General features: G+C 38.1%; 1 protein-coding gene across 1 annotated transcript in view; it reads left to right on the top strand.

Annotated features, from left to right (window-relative positions):
• slc9a8 (solute carrier family 9 member 8) overlaps window positions 1–26,081 on the top strand; it is an 86,687-nt gene that overhangs the window by 43,631 nt on the left and 16,975 nt on the right. Inside the window, exon 9 of the mRNA XM_039689853.2 lies at window positions 24,773–24,905. Coding sequence (XP_039545787.2) covers window positions 24,773–24,905 — 133 coding nt within the window. The remainder of the gene's footprint in view (window positions 1–24,772; window positions 24,906–26,081) is intronic.

Here is a 26,081-nt window from a genome sequence, read left to right as displayed (position 1 = left end):
TTAAATAGGCTTTATAAAATAATATATCTTCAAAATATAAAAGCTAGTAAATAAAGAAAGAACAAAAAAAGCATTACAAGCAATAAAGAAAGAGTGGTCTCGGTATTTAAAAGTAGGCTGTCTGAATGTTTATCAGTCAAGAGCTGGAGTGATTTCCCCTTCAGTTTAGATATGATAAGCTGCATTCACACTAATGCACATATCTCTTGAAAAAATGTGGTTTGTCCTGTTGGTTTAAGAACTGACCGTGTTTAGATTAATTTCTCGTCATAAAAGCATTTTGACATGCACGTTTATGCACATTTAACCAACGAGTCGCTCACGGCCGCATGCACGAGCGCTCTTTACAAAGCGCCCGTCAGTATTTTAAAATGAAAGCAGCCTTCTCGGTGATTTTCATAGTTTTAATATAGCTAGGCCTAAGCCAACTGCATTCCAAAAGACATAAATAATGCCTCTGTGAAGCATTTGTAAGGAAAATTCCCGCGGGAGAGAACGCGCACTGCAAGAGTAACATCAAGCAAAGCAGCAAAACCTGAGCAAATGAAGCCCGCGAATGTCCTTGTAACTAAAGTCAAAATGTTGGTCCAAAACTGTGTTTTTTTTTTTTTGTTTGTTTGTTTTCTGATATATACATGCATTTCATGCATTTGTTTACTGATTCATTTACTGATTATTTGTTCATTGCGTATGTAATGGCCAATGCTTTGGCAATACTGTATAAGTCATGCCAATAAAGCTCATTTGAATTTGAGAGAGAGAGAGAGAGAGAGAGAGATTTAACACACCTTTATTGACTAACTACACAACATTAAAACATCTATAAACACTATATTAGCAAGAAGTCACCTTGACCTACTCAAATTCTTCAAAAAAGTGCAATGTGTCATTTTCAATCCAGCACAACATTCTTTGTACACTCCACATATCACAATGCATAAAACAATGAAAAATGGTTTCTCTTGCACCACAAAAAGGACAACTCTCTTGCACATTCGGATTCAACAATGAGATAAAAGCATTTATAGCAACAATTCCATGTAAAATTCGCCATTGAAGATCACCCACATGTTTAGTCAATGGTGGTTTGTAACAAGAGCCCCAGAAAGGTTTAACATCAGAATCAACACTTAAATGGTCTCTCCATGATGTATCCATACGTTTTAACTTCTCATTATTTATCACCTTCACACAGACTTTATATAAACTCTTTCCTCCTATTGTGTCGAACATTATATCTCTCACATGCTCTGAGGTTGACAAAACATTTTCTATTACACTTTTGGATATCACCATACACGGAAAATTGTCTGTTTTATCAGGAAGAGTTTGACTTGACAAAAAGTTCCAGTCGTCTTCACTCAAATTTTTCCGCCACTTTTTCAATAACAAATTTACTGTTCTTGTTGATTTAATTCCAAGTCTCTGTGCAAAGGCATCAACATTGTCCATCGCAGTACCAGCCACTTCTATTAAGTCCTTCATTTGAACAACTTTGGCTTTTGTTAAAGTTTGCATCAACCACAAAGTTGTATCTCCACATAAATCAAGTCGAGCACCATTAATCAATGGCTCTTCCAAAAACCAATACAGAGACTGATATGACACTGATCTTTTAATCTGTACCAAACACCATGCTCTTCTTAAGCTTTCATAAAAAGACGAGATAGATTTCAAATTAAAACTCCTACAATCTGTCCAAAAAATATTTCTTCTGAAACCCCACCCTCCAACCTTACTCAAAAGGCAACAGGCTGGTCCAAACCATGAAACATTAGGACAGTATAAAAACCTTTGAGCAAACTGTAGCCTAAAAGCTACTTTCCTGCTCAAAAGATCCACCACCCCTTGACCACCCTCTTCCTTTGGAAGGTACAAAACATTCCGTGGTAACCAATGTAATCGATCCCAAAAGAAGTTGATCATCTTAACCTGTATCTTTCCAAGAACTCCTTCAGGAGGCTCTAGAACTGCTATTCTGTGCCATAGTGAGGAGGCTACTACTAAATTATTAATAATCAATGCTCTCCCCCTAAAGGATATTTTGGGTAAAAGCCATTTCCACCTTTCAAATCTTCCTTCTACATCTTCAACAATACTTTCCCAGTTTCTCTTCATTATAATTTCATCACCCAAAAAAATTCCAAGATACTTCAGACCTCTTTGTGACCAGACCATTTCACCAGGTAATACCAGTTCTCTTTCATTCCATTCTCCAACCCTGTATGCTGAACTTTTGGCCCAATTTATTTTTGCAGATGAGATTTTTCCATAAATGTTAACAATATCAACCAGCTTATCAATATCATCTTGTCCATTGGTTAAAACTAAAATATCATCTGCATATGCTGATAGCTTTATAGGTGGAAATGTACTCTCATACATAAAACCATCCAGATGAGTCCTAATTTTATTTAACATGGGTTCTATTGCTATTGAGTACAGCATTCCTGACAAGGCGCATCCTTGTCTAATACTCAAACCACCATTGATTTTCAGTACACTTTCAATATTTTCATAAAGCACTTTAATCAAGGCAGTGAAGGCAGGTGGAAAACCAAACGTATCAAAAGTATACCATAAAAATTGATGATCCACCCGATCAAACGCCTTCTCTTGATCTAGGGAAATTAGGCCACATTTTTTCCCACACAGTCTAGAAACTTCCAAAATATCCCGAATTAAGGATATATTATCCACAATTGATCTATTAGGGACACAATAGGATTGATCTAAATGTATAACCTGTCCAATTACTTTCTTCAGTCTGTTCGCCAAAGCTTTGGATAAAATCTTATAATCAGTGCATAATAAAGAAACAGGCCTCCAGTTTTTATCTCCTTGAGATCACCTTTCTTAGGGGGCAAAGTTAAAACAGCTCTTCTGCAACTTAGTGGCAGTTGTCCTTTATCCAAACTGTCACTTAAGACGGCAAGTAGATCTTCTCCCAACAAATGCCAATATGCCTTATAAAACTCCACAGGCAACCCATCCAATCCTGGTGTTTTACCATTCTTCATACTCTGAACAGCATTAAGAATTTCATCTGTTGTTAAAGGACATATCAGTTCTGCATATGAATCTTTCTTCACTCTTGGTAGATTGGATACAAATTCAGCCATTAACTGTCCATCCACAACACTGTTGGAATACAGCTCCTTATAAAAACTGACAGCTCTTTTCCGAATGTCAGAAACCTCAGTCAGGACTTTTCCACCTTCTGATCGTAAACACTGAATACTTTTTCTTTGGCCATTTTTCTTTTCTAAACTGAAGAAGAACTTGGACGGGGCATCCATTTCAGAAAGACTCTGAAATCTAGATCTAACCAATGCCCCCTGAGACCTTGTCCCTAATAGATCTGCTAAGGCTGCTTTTTTTCCTTTAAGAGCCCGCAATTGGTTGGGATTTGCCGATATTTCATTTAAAGGATTAGTTCACTTTTGAAAAAACTTTTGCTGATAATTTACTCACCCCCATGTCATCCAAGATGTCCATGTCTTTCTTTCCTCAGTCGAAAAGAAATTTAGGTTTTTGATGAAAACATTCCAGGATTTTTCTCCATATAATGGACTTCAATGGGAACCGGATGGTTCAAGGTCCAAAAGATAGTGTTAATAACAGTTTCAGATGCAGCTTCAAATGTCTTTAAACGACACCAGACGATGAATAAGGGTCTTATCATGACCGGTTATTTCAAAACTTATTCGACCGGTTATTTCAAAACTTATTCCAAAAATGTAACTTTTCTAAGGACAAATGCTAGCCTTGCTATATTCTCTGAGGCGCGTTTGTAACGTCACGTAATACGTAATTACGTTCAAAAGGTCACGGGCGACGTAGCCGGAAGTACAGAATCAAAATCGTCCGACATCGTTGTTTTTCCTTTTAATTTCTTTTTTTGTAGACTATGTTTGAGCTAGTTTGTACGTTCAACCTATGCGTTCAACTTGTAAACACTGACTCTGTACTTTCGGCTACGTCGCCCGTGACCTTTTGAACGTAATTACGTATTACGTGACGTTGCAAACGCGCCTCACAGAATAGAGCAAGGCTAGCATTTGTCCGTAGAAAAGTTACATTTTTGGAATAAGTTTTGAAATAACCGATCGTTTCGCATGATAAGACCCTTATTCATCGTCTGATGTCGTTTAAAGACATTTGAAGCTGCATCTGAAACTGTTATTAACACTATCTTTTGGACCTTGAACCATCCGGTTCCCATTGAAGTCCATTATATGGAGAAAAATCCTGGAATGTTTTCATCAAAAACCTAAATTTCTTTTCGACTGAGGAAAGAAAGACATGGACATCTTGGATGACATGGGGGTGAGTAAATTATCAGCAAAAGTTTTTTCAAAAGTGAACTAATCCTTTAATGCCTGAAGTTCAACAATATCCATTTCTAGACTTCTTATGGACTTAACTATATCTCTAGAAACATTGATTACAGAATGTTTGTATTTGCACCTTCCCAATCTCCCACCACTGTTGTATTGATGTAAAAGATGACTTTTTAGATTTCCACCCCAACCAAAAAAAAGAAAAACATTTACAAAAATGAGCATCTTCTATTAAAGCACTATTAAAATGCCAGTAGGCACTCTTATATTTGATTGAATTAATAAAAACACATGCTACTACCATTGAGTGGTCAGAGAAACCAACAGGACAAATATCACAAGCTTTAAAACATTGTTTCTGATGATTAAAACAAAAGAAAGAATCCAATCTTGCTAAAGAGATGCAATTTTCTTTTACATGAGCCCATGTATACTGTCTTTCGTTACTATGAAAAATTCTCCACACATCACAAATTTGACAAGTTTGAATGATATTTTGTAATTTACCCCTTGAAGCCATATGAGGCTCAATATGATTCCTATCTAAATCATTACTTGTACAATTAAAATCTCTACCCACAACTAAAACATTTTCTACCTTACATTCCTTTAGACTTTCACATAAAGTTTCAAGAAACATTCTTTCTATTGATTTTACAGGGGCATAGACATTTATTAATTCCAAAGTGACATTTTCAAATTTTGCTATTATCTTAATTAATCTACCTTGTATTACTTCTGTGACATCATATGATATTGGTAGACAAGTCTTTGAAAACAACACAGCCACCCCAGCACTCAAAGCAGTCTTATGACTCAAAACAATATTTCCTTCCCACTCTTTCATCCATTCGACTTCATTTTCCTTTGTGCTGTGAGTTTATTGCAAAAACATAACATCAATATTTTTTAGTTTCATCAACTCGTAAATCTGCGCTCTTTTGCTTACATCCCTCGCCCCATCGAGAGAGAGAGAGAGAATACAAGGAAGCAGAACACGGTTCGTTTCAGAAGCACGCGCAGCGTCATCGCGCATCTGTGTTTACAAACTAAGCTCAGACTCGATTCTGAAATTCTCTGAATCGATCCAGGATTGTTGGGGAGAAAATAGATAACACAATATCACATACATTAAAAATAAACTGTTCTTTTCTGAACGCCAGACCGCGTAGCGTGGCAAGTTGATGCTTGATCTTGCAGACTGCTCCCGCGTGTCACGTGACAGTGTAATCGCAGCTCTTGCGATTACAAAATCGCGTTTCATCATATCGCGATTTTATCGCAAATGCAATTAATCGTTCAGCCCTATCACCAAATGTCAGGTGTAGTGAAGAGATGAGTCCCCCTGAAGAGATGAGTCCCACCTTAGGACCCAACCCAGATAGCAGACTGACATTGAATCAACGTGGAAATATGACATCGAAACAACGTTGATCTGACATTGTTTTGCTCATCGAATTAACGTTGAACCAACGTCAGATGCGTCATTCTTTCAAAACTAACGGAAAATCAACTTGAAATCAACGCATTGTTTCAACGTTATGAAAGCAAACCAATTTTCGATTTTCATTTAGCTTTGAAGAATGCCGCGTCTGACGTTGGTTCAACGTTAATTCGATGAGCAAAATCAACGTTGTTTCAATGTCATGAGAGACGTCGTTTCCACGTTGATTCAATGTCAGTTTGCTATCTGGGAAGCGATCTGATTGGTTCAAAGCTAGTTTTATGGGTAATCGCTTTAGTGCCTGGTTACAAATCACTTTATTAAAAGAGACGTTTGAAGTACGTTATAACGAGTCATTCATGTATTTTAATATGTTTCATATACTAGTATATAACCGAAGCTGTAGATTGTACATTTAAACATTTCTCGTTCTTAGTGTTTTTAGTTAGCTTAGTAGCTCAGCATTTATCCGATGATTCGTGCTAGCTGAGATTTACCGCAGCTTATACCAGACCCTGGCACTTCCTATTAGCCCCGTTGTGTATCATCCTGGTTGCAGTTCCATTAGAATTCCACTGGAGGTGATCGCGGGCGAGAGCAGAATGAATGGGAGTCTATGGGGCTAAACGGCTAAATGTGTCTCTTTCTCCTGCTTGTCGTTAAATTAACATAGATTTTATTGTTGATTCCGCAAGTTCAATATAGATTATAGGCCAGAAGTCGAATGAACGAGTACTTATGTCCTTTTGATTTCTTACAGGTTAGGGTGTTGTTGGCCGGAACACGCTAGCATTCTGCTATTGTGTGACGTCAACACATTTTTAAAGGATTTTTAGAACTTAAAAATGCAATTTTCAGCTGAATGCAATTTTCAGCTGAAAAATGCAATTTTCAGCATTTTTAAAGGATTTTTTAGAACTTAAAAATGCAATTTTCAGCTGAGTGTATTTTCTTATCCCTCCCTTTTGAATGCAACTTTCAAATTACTTGACAAAAAATTACATCCTGAGAAAAGTGGATTTCTGGGGGTGAAACCCCATTGACTCCCATTCATTCTGCACTCGACCGCGAGCGCCCCCGCATGGACAGAGGCGTGTTACTGCAGCCAGTCCAGAACCCGGAAGTAACCAGCCAGTGCCAATTCTCTTCAATTAGACATTCTCTGCTTATACTGCCTTACCGTATTCGAAATGCAATTATAATTGTCACTGTTTTTGTCTTAATAATCAGTGCGATGTTGATAATATGAATTGTTTGTCTAGCCTTGATTACAGGACAGTGTAATAAAAATTACTGAATCACAAGTAGTATAATGTAATCATTATCAAACTTTATTCATATCATAATTTTATTTTTTATCCTGATTAATGAAAGAAATAGCATTTTCAGGTATGTTTTGCAACGTTAAGTTATTTGTTATTTAACATTTTTTAAAATTACATTCATGTCATTTTGTGTTCTAATTCATATGATTTGTCATAATTATTTCTTAAAACAGAACATCATACAATACAATAGCATTCAATGCAATAAAATTAGTGAACCAAAACTTACAGGCTATAAAAATGACATCTGATTAAATTACACAATACAATACTAAATGATTTCAATTGAATTATGAGATGTAATGGATTATATTTTTATTAACACAGAACTACAAGCAAAATGAACATTTACATGGACATTTATGGAGCTTTTTAAAATACACAACAATGCAGAACAGCTTTAAACAGACTGTAGGAAAGTTTCATTTCCCAAATACTTTTGTGATAATCCTTCTGGCTATACAGTGTGAAGATCGAATGAAAATATCTTCATAGCTGTGTTAACAATGTTAAATGAACTGTAAGGTTAAATATTTTGAGAGACAGTGTTTTTTTTTTAGGTCCATCCTGGATGAACCAATTAGACTCAAATAGATGCAGTGTCTTTTGCTGTATATAAAGTTAAATCTGTAATTGATTCATATTGTATGTGCAGTCCATTTTTTTTCTTGAGGCCTCGATGATGCAGTCAGGTCATGAGACGTGGAGGCTGAGGAACTCTGAAAAACACACAAGTTTATGCTGTAACACATTTCCAACATTATTTAGTAAACACAGCAAGAGAACGTATCCTGTCAATTGTATCCTAACCAGGGGTGTTACTGGACCCCTGTGGAAGAGCAGAATATTGTCCATGATGAAGTGCTTACCTCAGTGTTTCCCAACCCTGTTCCTGGCGGCACACCAACACTGCGCGTATTCTTTGTCTCCTCAATCAAACACACCTGATTCAACTCATCAACTCATTAACCCATCTGATTATGAGCTGATGAGTTGAATCAGGTGTGTTTGATAAGGGAGACAAAGAATACGCGAAGTGTTGGTGTGCCGCCAGGAACAGGGTTGGGAAACACTGGCACACTTCATCATGGACAACAAACTTTTTTATTGTGTATGCGTCCATTTTTAATGCAGTAGATATAGGCTACAAGGATTTTTTTTGTTTGAAAAGTTCGGTGGCCCTGGGACCTCGTTCAGGGGCCGAAAGGCCGAAAAAGGCCCATCCGCGAAACCGCTATGCCTTTTTAATGGCCCGTGGGACAGCCCCTGTATGCAGACGCATGGTCGTGGTAACTTGGGATATCAGATTCCAACTCTCTAGGGGCCCCTGACGCAGGGCCCCGAATCATGGAACTCTAGGGCCTTTGCTAAAAATCGCCCCTCCCCCTTCATCAAATCATTTAAGAGCCTGAAAGGCTCTTTCAGGGTGGGACTGAAACATCCTTGAGCGAGAAATTTTGCACAGAGGCTAAAAAACATTTGCCTTGGCTCTAGAGGCCGGTGCTTTCGGTATGTCGCTCGGGACGAGCCCCGGGGCCGCTTCGGTGTCTAATTTGCATAAAAAAGCAGTGTCCGCAAAACCACGGACACGGTGGCTTTTAAGCTTTGGCTTACGAAATATTTTTATGAAACGCATTTATAAAGACTCAGTGGGCTCCTTTGGTGCGGGAAGAAAAGTTTGGTGGCCCTAGGACCTCGTTCAGGGGTCGCAAGGTCAAAGAAGGGGCCGTGAGTTAGGGTTAGCGTAAGGGTTAGGGTTAGAGGCTGACTTCGCTCAAGAGCCTGGCGCTTTCAGTATGTCGCTTGGGGAGGGCCCAATGGTCAGCTGGCTGAATTTGGAGCCCCTGGGACATTTCTGTAAAAATCCTACTCGCCCATTAAATTAATGTATTTTTCCATAGTGGTTTCGCGGGCACCTCTTCGAAATGGCCGATCAACTAGGGGGCGCCGTTTTCCATCTCGCCATGGCCCCCTGGTGCGGGCGGAAACGTTTGGTGGCCCTGGGGCCTCGTTCAGTGGTCGAAAGGTCGAAAAAGGGAAACTTGTTCCCAAAATCGCTATGCCGATAAGTGGCCCGTGTTACGGCCCCGTACACAGACGCAGGGTCATGGTACATTGAGATTTGGACCCTCCATGGGTCCCCGATGCACGGCCCCGAAGGGTGAAAACCTAGAACCTTCCTGTAGCAAGTGTGCCACTTTTAACCGACTTTCACTCAAAAGACTCTTAGGGTACTTGAGTCAAAGAGACTGTAGGGCTGAGATTAGGGTTAAAGGGTGAAAATGTGTTGTCTTAGCCATAGAGCCCAGCGCTTTCGGTATGTCGCTTGGGTAGGGCCCAAGGGTCAGCTTGCTGAATTTGGGGCCCCTGGGACCTTTCTGTCAAAATCCCACTCGCCAATTAAATGACTGTATTTCCCATAGTGGTTTCGTGGACACCGCTTCGCAATGGCCTATGCGACAAGGGGGGGGGGGGGGGGGGGGGGGGGGCGACATTTTTCATCTCGCCACGGACCCCTGGTGCGGGTGGGAAAGTTTGGTGGCCCTGGGACCTCGTTCAATGGTCGAAAGGTCGAAAAAGGCTGAAAAAAAGCACATTTTAAAAAGGGGTCAAAAAGGTCAAACTAACGAAACGAGCTGCCATAAGGACACGGAAGGTCACAGGACCCCGAAACTTGGCGAGTTCCGTCGTCTAGGGACCTTGAGTCAGGCCCCAGAGTTTGAGGGCCCTAGCCACTTTCTAAGCGTTTCCTAACCCCCATTCGTGATGAGCCAATTATTGTGGATGGCGACAGAAAAATGTGGATGGTGACTGGATTTTTTTTTTTATTATAAAACGGTAAGTTCTAATCCTTGATTCTGATTGGTCAAGAGCTGTGCTTTATTCACGATAAAACACGGCTATGACCGATTCACCCAACGGTTCTATTGATCGCTGCGCGACACTGATAACCCGCCGTTCATGCAATAGGCTGCAATTGGACACAATTCCGCCTGCAATTTATTGAATGGGGATTTGGGTAGTGTATTTTTTGGACATTTTAATTCAAGTTCCTGTCATGATAAAAACTATTTTACTGCAATCAGCAGGCCCCCCGGGGTCCGTGGCACCAAGTGCCGTCCCAAAATTCCACTGTCCACGAACCCACAATGGAATGCCACGTAGGATCTCAATATCTCAGCTCTGGAAGGGTCTAGAGCCTCCATTTTTGCACTCGGGTCTAAGTATCATGGCCCATCTATCAGAATCCAGAGTTTCAAGAAGATCAGAGAAACTTATTTTCTTGAACCGAAAAAGTTGACAGGGGTACCCCTGTCGTTTTTTTTTTTTTTTTTTTTTTTTTTGGGTCGAAATTTTGAGTTTCTCTGATCTTCTTGAAACTCTGGATTCTGATAGAGGGTCATGGGACTTAGACCTGAGTGCAAAAATTGAGGCTCTAGACCCTTCCAGAGCTGAGATATTGAGATCCCATATAGCATTTATGCCTTAATAAAAATAGTGGGTTCGCGGACGGTGGAATTTTGGGACGGCGCTTGGTGCCACAGACTCAGGGGGCCCCCCTGAGTGCAGTAAAATAGTTTTTGTCATGACAGGAACTTGAATTAAAATGTTAAAAAAATACACTACCCAAATCCCCATTCAATACATTGCAGGCGGAATTGTGTCCAATTGCAGCCTATTGCATGAACGCCGGGTAATCATTTATCTTAATAAACACAAGCTTCAGTTAAACTTACCTCAAACTTAATGTCTGATTCTGATGAGGGCAATGAGACTTAGACCTGAGTGCAAGTCCTGGCTCTCCTGACCTCTCCTGACCTGAGCTATGGACATCCCACGTAGCACATATTCCATTGTACTAAATGGACAGTGGAATATCCACGGTTGTGCGCATCTGTCTCTGTGTGGTGTGTTAGGACAGACAGCGAAATCTCTTCAGTTTTGTCGGACTTGTATGGTTTAAAATAGATTAAAAAAAAAAACGTTTTTTCCACTTTTACATAACTGTCTGAAAATTGTGTCCAACATTATTTAGTAAACACAGCAAGAGAAAGTGCTTTATGCCCAGCTGCACTACTTCCTGAACTTCAGCCAGCTCCTTGTTTCCTGTCTGCCATTATTGGCCAAATTGATTAATTCAGGTGTGTCTGATTATTGTTGCCATGACTACTGAGGTCAAGCACACCTGAATTAATCAATTTGACCAATAATGGCAGACAGGAAACAAGGAGCTGGCTGAAGTTCAGGAAGTTGGGCATAAAGGTGTTATGTCCCTCTGTGGAAGTGCAGCATATCTGTCCATCACGAAAAACAAACTTTGATAATTTTTTTGCCAAAATTTAATCTTCGCCCCCTCTTCTTGTGTCTTACATTTCTGACATCAGTAATGTGCATGCTTCCATTTTTAATGCAGTAGATATAGGCTACTAGGATTTTTTCGTCTATTATAGGAAATAAACTCGTATGAGCCTAAAATATTTTATTCATTGTAGAACTGAACACCACGTTCACACCATGTTTACAATACTTTAATACACAACACTTTATTGGAGGATACAGCGTTAAGTTGATAAAATAGCATAAACTATGTACAAAAAGATTAAAAACAATGGATCATCGAAATACATTTACATCTATTCACCACTGCTGAAACCACACAAATGAGTGCCACAGAATCCCATCCTAACTATGATACAGAAAACAGATTTGCTATTTATATTATTAATGATTATTATAATTGTCTTGCTCTTTCCTGTACATGTCTCTATCATGTATCATGTTCTTATTTTTCTAAACAGTTTCTGTTCAGTTGTACCCTAACTGATGAAAAAAAGATGTGATCAGTCACTGGTGTTGCTTTTTCTCAACAGACAGAAAAAGAAGTGGTGACATCCCATTCTTCAGTCCTAAAAAAACAAATAAACACAAACAATTAAAATTAAGTTGCTTTAACCCTTATGCTGCATTAGGGACATTTTCGGTCTTTTGCAGTTTAATTTCTTTGACCATTTTGGCTGTTTTAATGCAAATGGTATGAAATTTGGCAAAATTGTGACTTTTTGGATACATGTAAAAAATGTGATCCCATTTTGCAAAATATGTATAACACACACTGTGTAGATCAAATAGTAACACTCAGCACCATAAAGACCAAAAATGGCCCATTGAAACCCATTAAAACATTGTTTAAATCTGAGGCTGTCAGTAATACATGAAACATGATTTTTGCACAAACATCCTTTCATTTTGAAGCAAAAGCATTATATTTGCATTATATAGTAGTGTATTCCACCAGATGACGTCACTACATATTTATTCCCTATGGGTGGAAATGCACCTTATTTTAGGCAATAGGCAATGTTTAATAGGTGGCCATTTTTGGTCTCTAACGCGCTAAGTGGGATTTTTTGCAAAGTGGGACTGTGATAATCCAAATCTAAAGTTTTCTCTTTGCATTTAGTTTATTGAAAATAATTGAATTTTTGTGTTTTTTCCTCTTATACAAATCGATGGTTTCGCAAACAAAACTGGTAATTAAAGGGTTAAAATCCTGAAATTGAATACATTTTGGTAGTTATGATGAGGACTGATGCTGGTTAAAAGATTTAACTTGGTAAAAGTGGAAAATAATAATAATATATAATATTTTAGGCAATGTTTAATATGTGGCCATTTTTGCTCCTTAATGCACTCAACGGTGTTAAAAATCTAATGCAGCACAAGGGTTAAAGGAGAGTCGGGTTGGGTGATGGGTTACTTTGACATCCTCAGCGTCCACTGTCCTGCAGATTTAGCTCCAACCTCAAACCCACCTTTGTTAAAACATTTTTTTTTTTAAATGTAGGTGTGCTTGAATAAGTTTGGAAGAAAACTCTCCACCTCAAAAGGAGACCTAAAAAAGGGACAGAGTTTCCAGTTCCTGATTTAAATGTACAAAGGAGCACAGTACATTATATTATATACAAATTGAAGTATTATATATTTAATATTGCAGTACATCATATAGGCTAAGCACAGAACAAAAACCTTTTTTTAACTTATATTATCAACAACAGCCTTTATTGTTTTCATTTGAGCCTTTGCCAGTGATGCTTGATTTCTTTCAAGACAACATACTCTGAAATTCTCCCCATCCCATATGAAGAATACATGACATGTTGGTGATATCATATTAAAAAATTCTTATATAAGGTACATGAAATAATATGACACAATCCTGTCACTTTTTGTTCAATTTCAGTTTTATTGATCAATAATAGACATTATTAAAGTATAAGTAGCCTAAAAGGTCAAATAAGCTCATACAAGTCAAGAAATAAAACAAGTTAAAAGATTCAGTCAATAAGTCAGCAGGCTAGCTTACAACAGAACAAATCTAAATCAGAACAATGTTTTAAAAAGGCGCTATCTTTATAAATAAACCACAGATTTGAGCTTTAAACAACTACATTCTCGACTTAAAAACTCTTAACATTACATTTCATGACACAATAACAGTAATATTTGTAAAATTTCGCGGACTTTCTCCTCTGCTGTTGACGCAACCTACTATGAAAAGCGCTAAACAAATAAAGGTTTTACTTGAAAAGCGCTAAACAAATAAACGTATTACTTGACGGCAACAAACTGCTTTTATCAAGTTATCACGAGAACATATGAAGAGTTCAGATGCAAAAGCCTCTAAGTGCCATTTGAAATTTTCTTCTAGAATGATAATTTTTTATCAAGCTTGTATATTTAAGCTCAGTAATTTCACTTAAATTGCAATGAAGATTACCTATTAATTGTAATTTAAGTGAAATTACTGAACTTAAATATACAAGCTTGATAAAAATGATCATTCTAGAAGAAAATTTCAAATGGCACTTAGAGGCTTTTGCATCTGAACTCTTCATATTTAGATCAGGCATACTACTGGTCCTAAGGTGGGACCCATCTCTTCAGGGGGACCCATCTCTTCACCACACCGGAGCCTGGACTTAGCAAGTCCATGGAGTAGGGATGCACCAAAATGAAAATTCTTGGCCGAAACCGAAAACCGAAAAAGAGGAAACCAAGGCCGAAAACCGAAAACCGAAACACCGAAAGAAATTATGCCAATTATCAGTATCATTGCATTTATGGCTATGACTGTGTACAAACGTTACTAAAATCAAGGCATTGCAATTGCATAAATTAATATAAAATTTTCAAAGAATAAATCAATTACAAATTATGCAAATATTTATTTAGCACAATGCACAGTATAAAATAAAATTCAAAGTAAAATGTTTTTGATCCCACTCATGTGTACATTAAATAATAATCTAATGGCCTGCAGAAAGGTTTTAAAATTAAATGTTCTCTCATAAAAACAAAGCCGAGTGCGAACTTCTTCTCATCACACCAGCACCCTTTGCACGTCTAAATTAGTTTCTTACATTTTAAAAATTTAGCATACAATAGCATAAAAAGCCTTTTTAAATGAACAAAGGTCCATGATTAATACAAATGTACATGAAACTTAACGAAACATGTTTAGTGAATGTAGAAAATATTTAAGAGAGCATTAATTTAGTTCTATACATATATGTTCCCATATTTATTTTTTTTGTAATGTCAAACAAGTAATAATCTCAGAGTTTACTGGGTTTTACATGATTATTCTTCTTCTCACCGATTCCTAATGGTTAGAGGACAGTTACTTGAGTCGTCCCCTGTCGTTTCAAGGAATAGTACGACGGAGAGCGGGTCCAGTATAAACGCCTCGACCGTTTGGAGCGGTGTGCGCGCTGTCTGAGGAGACTCGCGCATACTTTCGCCTACCTCCGCAGCGCGAGTCTCCACAGTTTATACTTGACCCGCTCGCATCCGGAGTCGTTGTCATGGCGGCGCGCATTGTTTAGAGCAGATATAGGTGGATAAACAAGGCTTCCGTCTCCTCGCGGGTTCAGATTCACTGAAATACGTCCGCACCGCAAACATGTTGCTTCAGACAAGCACGTGCAGGTCGCGGTTTCTGTTTGCGTCATCACAACATTTCGGCCGTATTGTTTCGGTGATAAAAGTCTTTCGGCCGAAAACCGAAAATGCACTTTTGGGCCATTTTCGGCCGAAAATTTTCGGTGGCCGAATATTCGGTGCATCCCTACCATGGAGAGCTTTGTACGTCAGGAGGAGAATTTTATGTTTGATCCGAGATTTAAGTATCTAACTCTCTAACTATACTATCAGGTACTATCTCATCTATCTTTAATGTTAATTTTAGTGATCTCCAACTGGCGAAGTCGAATATCATTATAAATGAAGACCGCAGGCACTGATGGTACGTTAACGGGGTAGCGAGTTACTAGCTTGTTGTGCAGGCTCAATATGATAAATGACTTTCCCGTATATACTGTACATGCACATTTTTATAATCTGACTTTATCCCTGTAAAACCTTTTTCTGGATAGGCCACATTGAGTTTGTTCTACAGAAGCACACTTGATGACAGTTCTCTAGAATGGCATTGTGTGGTGCTAATGCTATGTTTGTTTTCACTAGAATTACTGAAACAGCCAAAGCCGTTCATTAGAAGGCCATGAGGTGGATATAAATGAATGGGTGTTGCTTTAGTCCTCTTCAGCTTTCCCAGCTGCATCAGCAGGAACTCGCTCTCTTCTCAGATCAGGAGATACTCTTATTTAAAGGAGGCACATCATGAAAAACAGGATATTTTGCCCCTTTGCACTGTATGCCGATCTAATGTGCAGGGTTCCCACAGTTAGGGAAAATAAATTCCTGCCTGGAAAATTATGGAAATGAATCATATTTTTTAAAAGTCAAGGTAATTTGTTTTGTGGAAAATTATGATAAAAAAAATATCTTGTTATAATAAGCCTTAAAGGATTAGTTCACTTTTGAAAAAACTTTTGCTGATAATTTACTCACCCCCATGTCATCCAAGATGTCCATGTCTTTCTTTCCTCAGTCGAAAAGAAATTTAGGTTTTTGATGAAAACATTCCAGGATTTTTCTCCATATAATGGACTTCAATGGGAACCGGATGGTTCAAGGTCCAAAAGACAGTTAATAACTGTTTCAGATGCAGCTTCAAATGTCTTTAAACGACACCAGACGATGAATAAGGGTCTTATCATGCGAAACGATCGGTTATTTCAAAACTTATTCCAAAAATTTAACTTTTATAAGGACAAATGCTAGCCTTGCTATATTCTCTGAGGCGCGTTTGTAACGTCACGTAATACGTAATTACGTTCAAAAGGTCACGGGCGACGTAGCCGGAAGTACAGAATCAAAATCGTCCGACATCGTTTTTTTTTCCTTTTAATTTCTTTTTTTGTAAACGGTGTTTGAGTTAGTTTGCACGTTCAACCTATGCATTCAACTTGTAAACACTAACTCTGTACTTTCGGCTATGTCGCCCGTGACCTTTTGAACGTAATTACGTAATACGTGACGTTGCAAACGCGCCTCACAGAATATAGCAAGGCTAGCATTTGTCCTTATAAAAGTTACATTTTTGAAATAACCGATCGGTTCGCATGGTAAGACCCTTATTCATCGTCTGATATCGTTTAAAGACATTTGAAGCTGCATCTGAAACAGTTATTAACCGTCTTTTGATACTTGAACCATCCGGTTCCCATTGAAGTCCATTATATGGAGAAAAATCCTGGAATGTTTTCATCAAAAACCTCAATTTCTTTTCGACCGAGGAAAGAAAGACATGGACATCTTGGATGACATGGGGGTGAGTAAATTATCAGCAAAAGTTTTTTCAAAAGTGAACTAATCCTTTAACTAACTTTATAGACCATTTCACAAGATGTAAACAACACTGGTCCAGAAGCACTTCCTGTTCCAGTTTTTTAAAAGCTGGGATAAAATACAACCAACAGAACATTTAAAACTGAATCAAAAAGTTAAACAAACATCTTTAAGATGTTTTCTTTACATGTGAAATAAAGAAAACAGTTACAAACTGAAACAGGAAATGCTTCTGGACCAGTGTTGTTTACATCTTGTGAAATGGTCTATAAGTGGAATTCAGAGAAAAATAGACGATAAAAACAGATTTTCAAGTGCTTTAACCTGCCTTTCTGCTTAGTCATTTAGCACTTCTCTATTGTGGAGGTCTTGTCTTGTCAATTATTTAAAAGCCCTGATCTTAAATTAGCCGTTAGATCCACTTACGTGCCACATTGTAATAGTCAGTACTGGTAACTTAACACCCTTTAGTTATCAAAACTTTTGTGTTCGGACAGATCAAGCTCATTTAATGAGTTCCAGGAAATATGGAGCCTATAATTAAAGTGCAGTAATGTGACTCATCTTTCACAACCTTTCCTTCCAGCTCTTGAATGATGGGAGATTACGACTGTGGATTTGGGTCAGGGTGGCCGGGCAAATCCCGAATTTGCTGAGCAAGACGAGATCAGATCAGATCCATGTATAACATAAGCGCTTCTATCTTTATATCTCTATCTTCCGGCTCATAGTGTCTCTCATACAGTGTCACATTAAGCAATGTTTGAAATAGCCATTTTATTTTTGTGCACATATAGTTCTGCATACATGATTAATGATTATGATATCAGTCCACTAGGCAATTACACGCAGTCATGCTGGTTTTGTTTTAGCAACACAGTTGTGTGTTTGTGTGTTTATGTAGAAACTGCTGATTCTAGTGGAATATCGTCAAAACCTCATCATTCAACTGTTGACTTCATGGGGAGATGTAATGTGTGTGGAGGTCATGGCCATGTGACTTCTTTTAAATGTTTTTGGGACTTTGATATTTTTGAAGATTCGCTCAGAATTAATGTGACGGAACTATCTTGATGACGTGACGTTACAAACACGTTAAACATGCAGCACGCACTTTATCTCTTGTCTCGTGATTTATCTTCATCTCGTTGGTCTTATTGGTCCCTTCTTTTCAAATCATTTTTTTCTCTTCTGTTCATCTCTTGTCTCTTTTGCGTGTCATGTTTATCATCTCTCATCTCATTTCTTGTCTTTCTTGTAGCCCGTTTGTCGCCTCATCTCTTCTTTCTCTGATTGCATCTTGCGTGTCTCTTTTCTCTTCAAATCTTGTTTTATTTACTCTTTTTGTCTCTTCTATTTTCACCTCTTTTTGTTTATTCTCCTCGTCTTGCATCTTGCGTTTGTTCTGTTCTTCTCATCTAACATCTGTTGCCCTTCTCATCTCTTCTCGTCCAATTTCCCTCATCTCGTCTTTTGTGTCTGTTATTACATATAGCGTATTTCCTCGTCCCCATCTCCTTTCTCTTTTTTCCTCTTCTAATACAGTCTCTTATTTAAAGGGTTAGTTCACCCAAAAATGAAAATTCTGTCAGTATTTACTCACCCTCATGTTGTTCCAACCCCGTAAGACCTTCGTTCATCTTCGGAACACACATTAAGATATTTAAGATATTAAGATCGCTCCTGCATACAGTCCATAGGCTTCTTGAGGTACTGGCTCTTGCTGTCCTCGAAAAGTCATTAAAGACATCATTAAAATAGTCCAAGTGACTACAGGGGCTCAATCTTAAGTTTATCAAACGACGAGAACACTTTTGTGCGCAAAAAAACAACAAAAATAACGACTTTATTTTAACTATTCGTTTATTTCTCCCTCTGCGCGAGTCAGGTTACTAGTTTAATAGCGTAAGCTTCTGTTATTGTACGTCACACGCATCACACACACATGACCAGCGTCGGCCAATAGTGAGCCTACGTGTGACGTAGCTCTACGCAATCACACTACGTTAACTGACTTACAGGCTCATGGAGAAGGAAGTGAATAGTTGAAATAAAGTCGTTATTTTTGTTGTTTTTTTGCGCACAAAAGTGTTCTCGTCGTTTGATAAACTTAAGATTGAGCCCCTGTAGTCACTTGGACTATTTTAACGATGTCTTTAATGACTTTTCGGGGACAGCAAGAGCCAGTCTCTCAAGAAGCCTATGGACTGTATGCAGGAGTGATCTTAATATCTTAAATATCTTAATTTGTGTTCCGAAGATGAACGAAGGTCTTACGGGGTTGGAACAACATGAGGGTGAGTAAATACTGACAGAATTTTCATTTTTGGGTGAACTAACCCTTTAACTTTACTTGTCTTATTTCTCATAGTTTGTCTTCTCTTTTCTTGTCTCATCTTGTACAGTCTAATCCTCTTTTCTCCTCTCATCTTTTGTCTCGTTTGTTATCTCTTGTCATTTCTCATGTTCCATCATATCTTTCATATCTCCTCTCAAGGTTTTTTTGTGCTCACTGTGAGTGTGTACTACAACCGTGTCTGGAGTGTAGGGTGGTGGTAATATGATCTCCTTCATAATTGACGAGTCTGCTCTGTTGCTGTTATCGGCTGTTTGTGTGTTTCTTAGAAAGCTGTAATTCTTCTCTGGGTGGAGTTTTACGGATGCAAAGCTTTCATGTTGTCAGCAATCTGTCATTTTACGGTTGCAAAGGGATAGGTGTCGGAAGAATAAGCTGACAGTTGCAAAGTTACTTTTAGTCAGAAGAATGTCTATTGGGATCAAAATAATCAAAATAAAGTCAAGTCACCTTCATTTATATAGCGCTTTTAAGAATATAGACAGTTTCAAAGCTGCTTTACAGTGACAATAGGAAATTAAAGCTGCAAGCAGCGATGGGCAGGCCCTCGCACCTGTAGCGCGTCGGGGTGTGAGGCGGCCGCGTTGCATATTCTGGAGCTCAGCCTGTGCGGCTGTGAATTTGCTACGCTGCTTCGTTAAAGGTCACTTCCTGTTGCCAGCAGGTGGCGCTATGACTGTGGGTGAATGTCGGCATGTGGATTTGTTCAGGGCAGGACTCTTGTAAAATGTGTAAAATTTCGTGCAGATCTGGGCATTTACAGCCAAGTTACTACAACTTCCTGTTTCATGGCGAATAATCGATGCCACGGACACCCCCATTGACGAAAACGCGTAGATAGCACAACTTTACATCGTCAATGCCTTTAGAAGGCACTGCAGAAATATGAAGTCGATCCGACTAAATCCCTACGAGGAGTTTGTTAAAGTACGGAGTGTGTAAATCGTCCCAAAGTGGCCAAAAAATTCAAAATGGCGGACTTCCTGTTTAGTTTAGGGCGTCGTTCCAAGAGACTTTTCTGTGCGTCTGGACATGGTAGATGTACCACAGAAATTTCGTACTTGTCGGTCAAACATGCGGTGGGGGCTGCTTCGTTAAAGGTCACTTCCTGTTGCCAGTAGGTGGCGCTATGACTGTGGGTGAATGTCGGCATGTAGATTTGTTCAGGGCAGGACTCCATTTTGCCACGCCCATCCGCGAAACCCACAAAATACGAAATTTTTCACCAGTCCTGACATGCGTGCCAAATTTGGTGAGTTTTTGAGCATGTTGCAGCCCCGAAAATGGCGCTTACTTTGCAGAAAAAAGAAAAAAAAATAATCCTAACAGTTTCAATAGGGTCCTCGCACTGTTAGTGCTCGGGCCCTAATTACAGTAACAGAGATTGTTTTGGTTTTACAGCAGCTCTAGAATAAAGTTATCGTCCAGCTAAAGTTAGTTTCGATTGACTCACTTCCGTTGTGTTAGTTATTAACTTGGGGGTCGCTTAAACGACACCGTTTTAAATGAAAACAGAAAACTTTTACCAAGTTCTGGCTGTTCATTTGCACAACAACAGTTTGGCTCCAGAATGCAAACATTGAAATAAGTTCGAACAAGCTGCAAGTTTTGCACATGCATATTATGTGTTTAGTCTATAGGTATGCGCGTTTAAATATATATGTGCGCAGGTACGTAAATGTCTTTCTTTACAAATTTACCTCACCAAATTACTGGTCTGGCCTGCATAATACAGAATTTTTAGTGGCTTCTGCGTATCCATGCGAACTGGAATCATTTTGATAACGTTTTATCTGTACAGAGGTAAAGGGAAGGAGGCCTTCACAGGGAGGGACTAGTGACTCTTCTAACATTACGGAAATCATCCCAGACAGCAAACTGACATTGAATCAACGTGGAAACGACGTCTCTCATGACATTGAAACAACGTTGATTTTGCTCATCGAATTAACGTTGAACCAACGTCAGACGTGGCATTCTTCAAAGCTAAATGAAAATCGAAAATTGGTTTGCTTTCATAACGTTGAAACAACGCGTTGATTTCAAGTTGATTTTCCATTAGTTTTGAAAGAATGACGCGTCTGACGTTGGTTCAACGTTAATTCGATGAGCAAAATCAACGTCATATTTCCACGTTGATTCAATGTCAGTTTGCTATCTGAGATAATATCATATGTCTTTTCTATGCAAATGGATGAGGGAATCGATTGCGCGGGCACGGCCAACAAGGACTGTGTTTCGTGTGCATGCATGTGAGTGTATTGTCCTCCCTCCCTAATTAGTTTGGTCTACTCCAATGTGTATCTTGAAACACGCCCTATTTCACGTCCTGGAAACACACCAAGCCAATGGCGAGGAACTAGCGCAGATGAAAGCTTGTGTTGTCGCCTGTGTCGCGGAGAAAAAAACTGTCTATTTCTGCAGATATATTAGTCTATAGTCTAAGAGAAACTGATGCTGCAGGCTGCAGATACACAAACTGTAAACAAAGCAGTGTGTGCTTACCATTTGAATATCAAACCTTATAATGGTTTTCTATGGGTGTTGTTCATAATCTGATTGCCTCTATAAAGTATGCTTTATTAATAAGGTAGGCCTATATTGTGTACTAAATTTGCCGCTTCAATATCACTCACATTAAGCGTCTTAAATGTGGAAGAACGGTTGATTACATGGCCGTCGTCTGTTTTATCAGAATACTGCCATCTAGCAAGTGTGGATCTTGCAGTGCGAAACCGGCGAAATGAAAGTCTCAAAATCCAAATGAATCAAAAAGGATCGACTCAGAAACGAGTCAATGAATGCACACGTGTCACCTCATCCACAAATGCACATCTTACTTGTAGCACGTACAAATTCTGGCCTACATTAATACAAAATTGAGGTTTTGCATTTACAATTATGTCTCTATTTGTACAAAATGCTGCACATTCAGGAGGGATTTTGCACACACAAGTTGTATTGTATTACTTTAAATGTAGCAGCGCACATTTGTGAATTTGTCAAATAAATTGGTAGTTTTGCACACATTAATAATTAGCACCAGGCCTATTCATTTGTAGTTGTTTGTGTGTGGGTCGAGAAAAGCTTAAAAACAGCGAATAGAAAGTCTCCAAATGAATCAAATGAGATCGACTAAAAAATGATTCAATGAATGCATGCGCGTCACCTGATCCACACATGGCCATCTTTGTTGCATGCACAAATTATGATACACTAACACAAAAGAAAACATTTGTATTCACACAAATTTTTTTATTTGTACAAATTGCTACACATTCATTCAATTTTGAATTTGCACACGTAAGCTGAAATGCATGGATAAAACATTTCTTCAACATGTATCAAGTTCATTGATAATCGTGCTTGCACGTGTTAATCATTTTGATACTATATTCATCCCATATTATTTGTGCTGTTTTGACTTCTTTGCTCGCTGTTTTGCTAATATAAAACACACCGAGTGCTTAAAAATATTCTGCACATTAATGGGCCAATGAGATGTGGAAGGGTGCTGTGGGCCAGAAAGTCAACCGTCCCTGTAGAAGTCTATAGTGTGTTGTGTGTATGCAAGGTCAAAGACATGTGTTTTTTTAGTCCAGCTTTGAACTGACAGAGTGTTGCTGCTTCTAAATAAAGCTGTAGTTTTTTTTAATTTATTTTTTTATTAAGCATGCAGAGCAATCAGTCAGCAGAGCATTACAATACTCTAGCCTTGATGAGTGCATGAACTAATTGTTTCGCATTTTTTCATTGAAAGCTTATGTTGCAATTTAGATATATTTTTAAGATGAAAGAATGAGATTTTACAGATGACTTTCAAATGAAAGATTGGTATTAAAGAGCATACCCAGGTTCCTAACCGACGACGAAGACTTGACAGAGCAGCCATCAAGTGTTAGACAGTATATTTCAGTATTTTAGAGTTAAGTAATAGGAATTTACTAGTCATCCAGTTTTTTATATCAGCTATGCATCCCGTTAATTTTGTGAATTGGTAAGTTTCGTTAGATGTTGAAGAAATAGAGTACCATCAGCATAACAGTGAAAGCTAATTCCATGCTTCCTAATGATATCTCCGAATGGTAGCATGTACAGAGTGAACAGCAACGGTCCTAGTACTGAGCCTTGAGGTACAACATACTGAGGTACACCAACTTGTGATCGATAAGACATTTCTTCATTTACTGCTGCAAACTGATAATGGTCAGATAAATATGATTTAAACCATGCTAATGAAATTTCACAAATGTCAATATAATTTTCTTGTCTATTTAAAAGAATATTGTGGTCGTGAAGAATATAGCACTAAGATCAAGTAAAACTAATATAGAGATACAACCACGATCGGATGATAAGAGCAAATCATTTGTGTCTAATGAGAGCAGTCTCAATACGGTCTAAATTCTGTCTGAAAATCCTCGCAGATATCATTTATTTCTAAAAAAGATCTTATTATAAATAATATTACCAAACCTCATTCTTGTGTTTTACGCAGCATATTTTAGCTTCTGCAAGAACCAATGAGGTTCATTCAAGGGCGCTGTGTGCCTTGAAAAAAAAAAGAAGTTCTTTGAAAAAGTATGGAAGTTGTCAAACTAGTTGTCAAACACCAAAGAAAATATGGATAAGTGTAATATGGAAAAAAATGCTACCCGCCATATGTTTTGATGTTAAAATATGTTCACCTATTAGTTAAATGAGCAGAGACAACTGAACGAAAGCATGCACGCATCACTTTTTATCAATTTGTTTCCGGATACTCAGGAAGCATACATCAGTTTGTTTTAAGTGTTAACAGCTGATCTGTGGCTCAATCACTGAATCACCTTAGTGTTCAAGTTTTTGTGTAGTGAAATACTAAACCTGGTTATTTGTAAGATATTTGTCTGACAAAAATGTTTGGTAAAAAAAGGGACAACTACCGGTACAGATTTTATTTTACCAACCCCAATTAAAAAACACAGGAAAAAGCATATTGACTACATCATAATCAGTTATTAATTTTGCGTTGGTTCTCTCTTGTGTTTGCATCTGTTCATAATTTCTTTGTCTGAGAGCCTGGCCAAAAATGATGTTGGCATGTTTCATTGTGTTATCACAAATACTACAATTGACTCCAAGCACAACTATGCAATGCTGACAACATCTTTATACATTTATTTTTTAATAATATTTCAATAATGGTTGAAGATGTCAATATTTTTAGGCCGGATATCACGTATGGCCTCTAACTGTGCAATAAATAAGGGATCTGAATGTGACTTTACTGCCCCCTGCTGACCAAATTGAAGCTATTTGTTTAAGGCTAGGAGATCAGTGGGCATGATGAACAGAAATAATCAGATAAGACACACATGATTTATAACAAAAATCCTAGTTATTTTTCTAGTACTTTGTAAATACTAAATATTGTATTGGATGTACATGATTCAGACCTTGATTTTAAACATCGATTACATTGCAGTCATATTCTAGTTTGAGTTTCACTCTTTATTGAGTTTGCAGATATGAGCAGGGCTTAATGTGTGTGTTGTTGTTGGTATTTCAGCACCGCGGAGGGCTTTGCTGGTTCAGATGTCTCGACGGGCTGGGAAACCTTCATGCAGGCGCTCGGCTACTTCCTGAAGATGTTCTTTGGTTCGGCTGCCTTGGGCACACTCACTGGTCTCATCTCTGCTATTGTATCCTTGTGAGTTTGTGTGTTAAAGTGCCCATATTATGCTATTTAAATGTTCTTAATGTTGTTTTGGAGTCTCCTACAATAGGTTTACATGTATCCAAGGTAAAAAAAATAACAAGAGAAAAAAAAACTCTATTTCTAATAATATACATTGTACACCCCCTCATTACTCAAAGTGTCTGAAAATGGTTTGTTCGACGAATCATGAGTTTCTCCAGAGGTGGAAAGTAACGAATTACATTTACTCGCATTGCGTAATTGAGTGATTTTTTTTTTCTTCTCCTTTTTTGAGTAGTTTTTAAAATGTATTCTTTTACTTTAGTACATTTTGTTTGAAGTATTGTACTTTGCTACATTTGAAATCATATCCTGAGTAAAAAATAATAACACGAGAGGAAAAAAAAATCAACTGCATTGGTTGAAGAGCAGGAGAACAAACGCAAACCCAGTTGATGTTCAAAGCGCCCTCAAATTCTTATTAATTGGATTATGGTCAGTATGGAAATACTTTGTAGGAAAAACGCGTGGTTGTCCTCGAGGATTGATATCCAATTTGCAAATAATGTGGTCGCAAAGTAGCTTTAAAGGGGTGGGAAAGTATGATTTCACTTTTCTAACTTTAGTTAGTGTGTAATGTTGCTGTTTGAGCATACAGTAAACAACATTATCAAAGTTACAACGTTCAAAGCAAAGGAAGATATTTGCTTTTAAAGAAAAGGACTACAACTAACGGCTGGTACGGGCTAGTTTTTTTAAAATTATATTTTAAATTCCTTTTACAAGGATGACACAAAGCATTGAATGCATTAACAACAACAACAAACAAAAAAAGAAAAAAATGGAGGTTCATCAACAAGCAGGAAAAACGCGTAAATAGTTCTTAAGAAACGTATTGTTCTTGCTGTTATCAATGAGTTAAAGAGATTTAACAATAAGGGAAATCTCAGCAATAAAGACATCAAATCTAGGCAAAGTCTTGAGAAATTTGTTTTTGTGAATACAAAATGTACAATGCAACACAAAGAAGTTAACAACATTCTCAATAGTATAGTCACTCCCAGAGAAATGAAACAATATGTCTTTCAATGGTAAATGGACTACATTAATATAGCGCTTTCACAGAATCAATGGTCACCAAAGTGCTTTACATTTGCCTCACCCATTCACTCACTCACTC

This window comes from Pimephales promelas, chromosome 20 (assembly GCF_988280905.1).
Source record: "Pimephales promelas chromosome 20, fPimPro1.hap1.1, whole genome shotgun sequence".
In the NCBI taxonomy this organism is placed as follows: Eukaryota; Metazoa; Chordata; class Actinopteri; order Cypriniformes; family Leuciscidae; genus Pimephales; species Pimephales promelas.
Note: the sequence above shows the minus strand (reverse complement) of the source record. Positions and strands in the feature narration are given on the sequence as shown.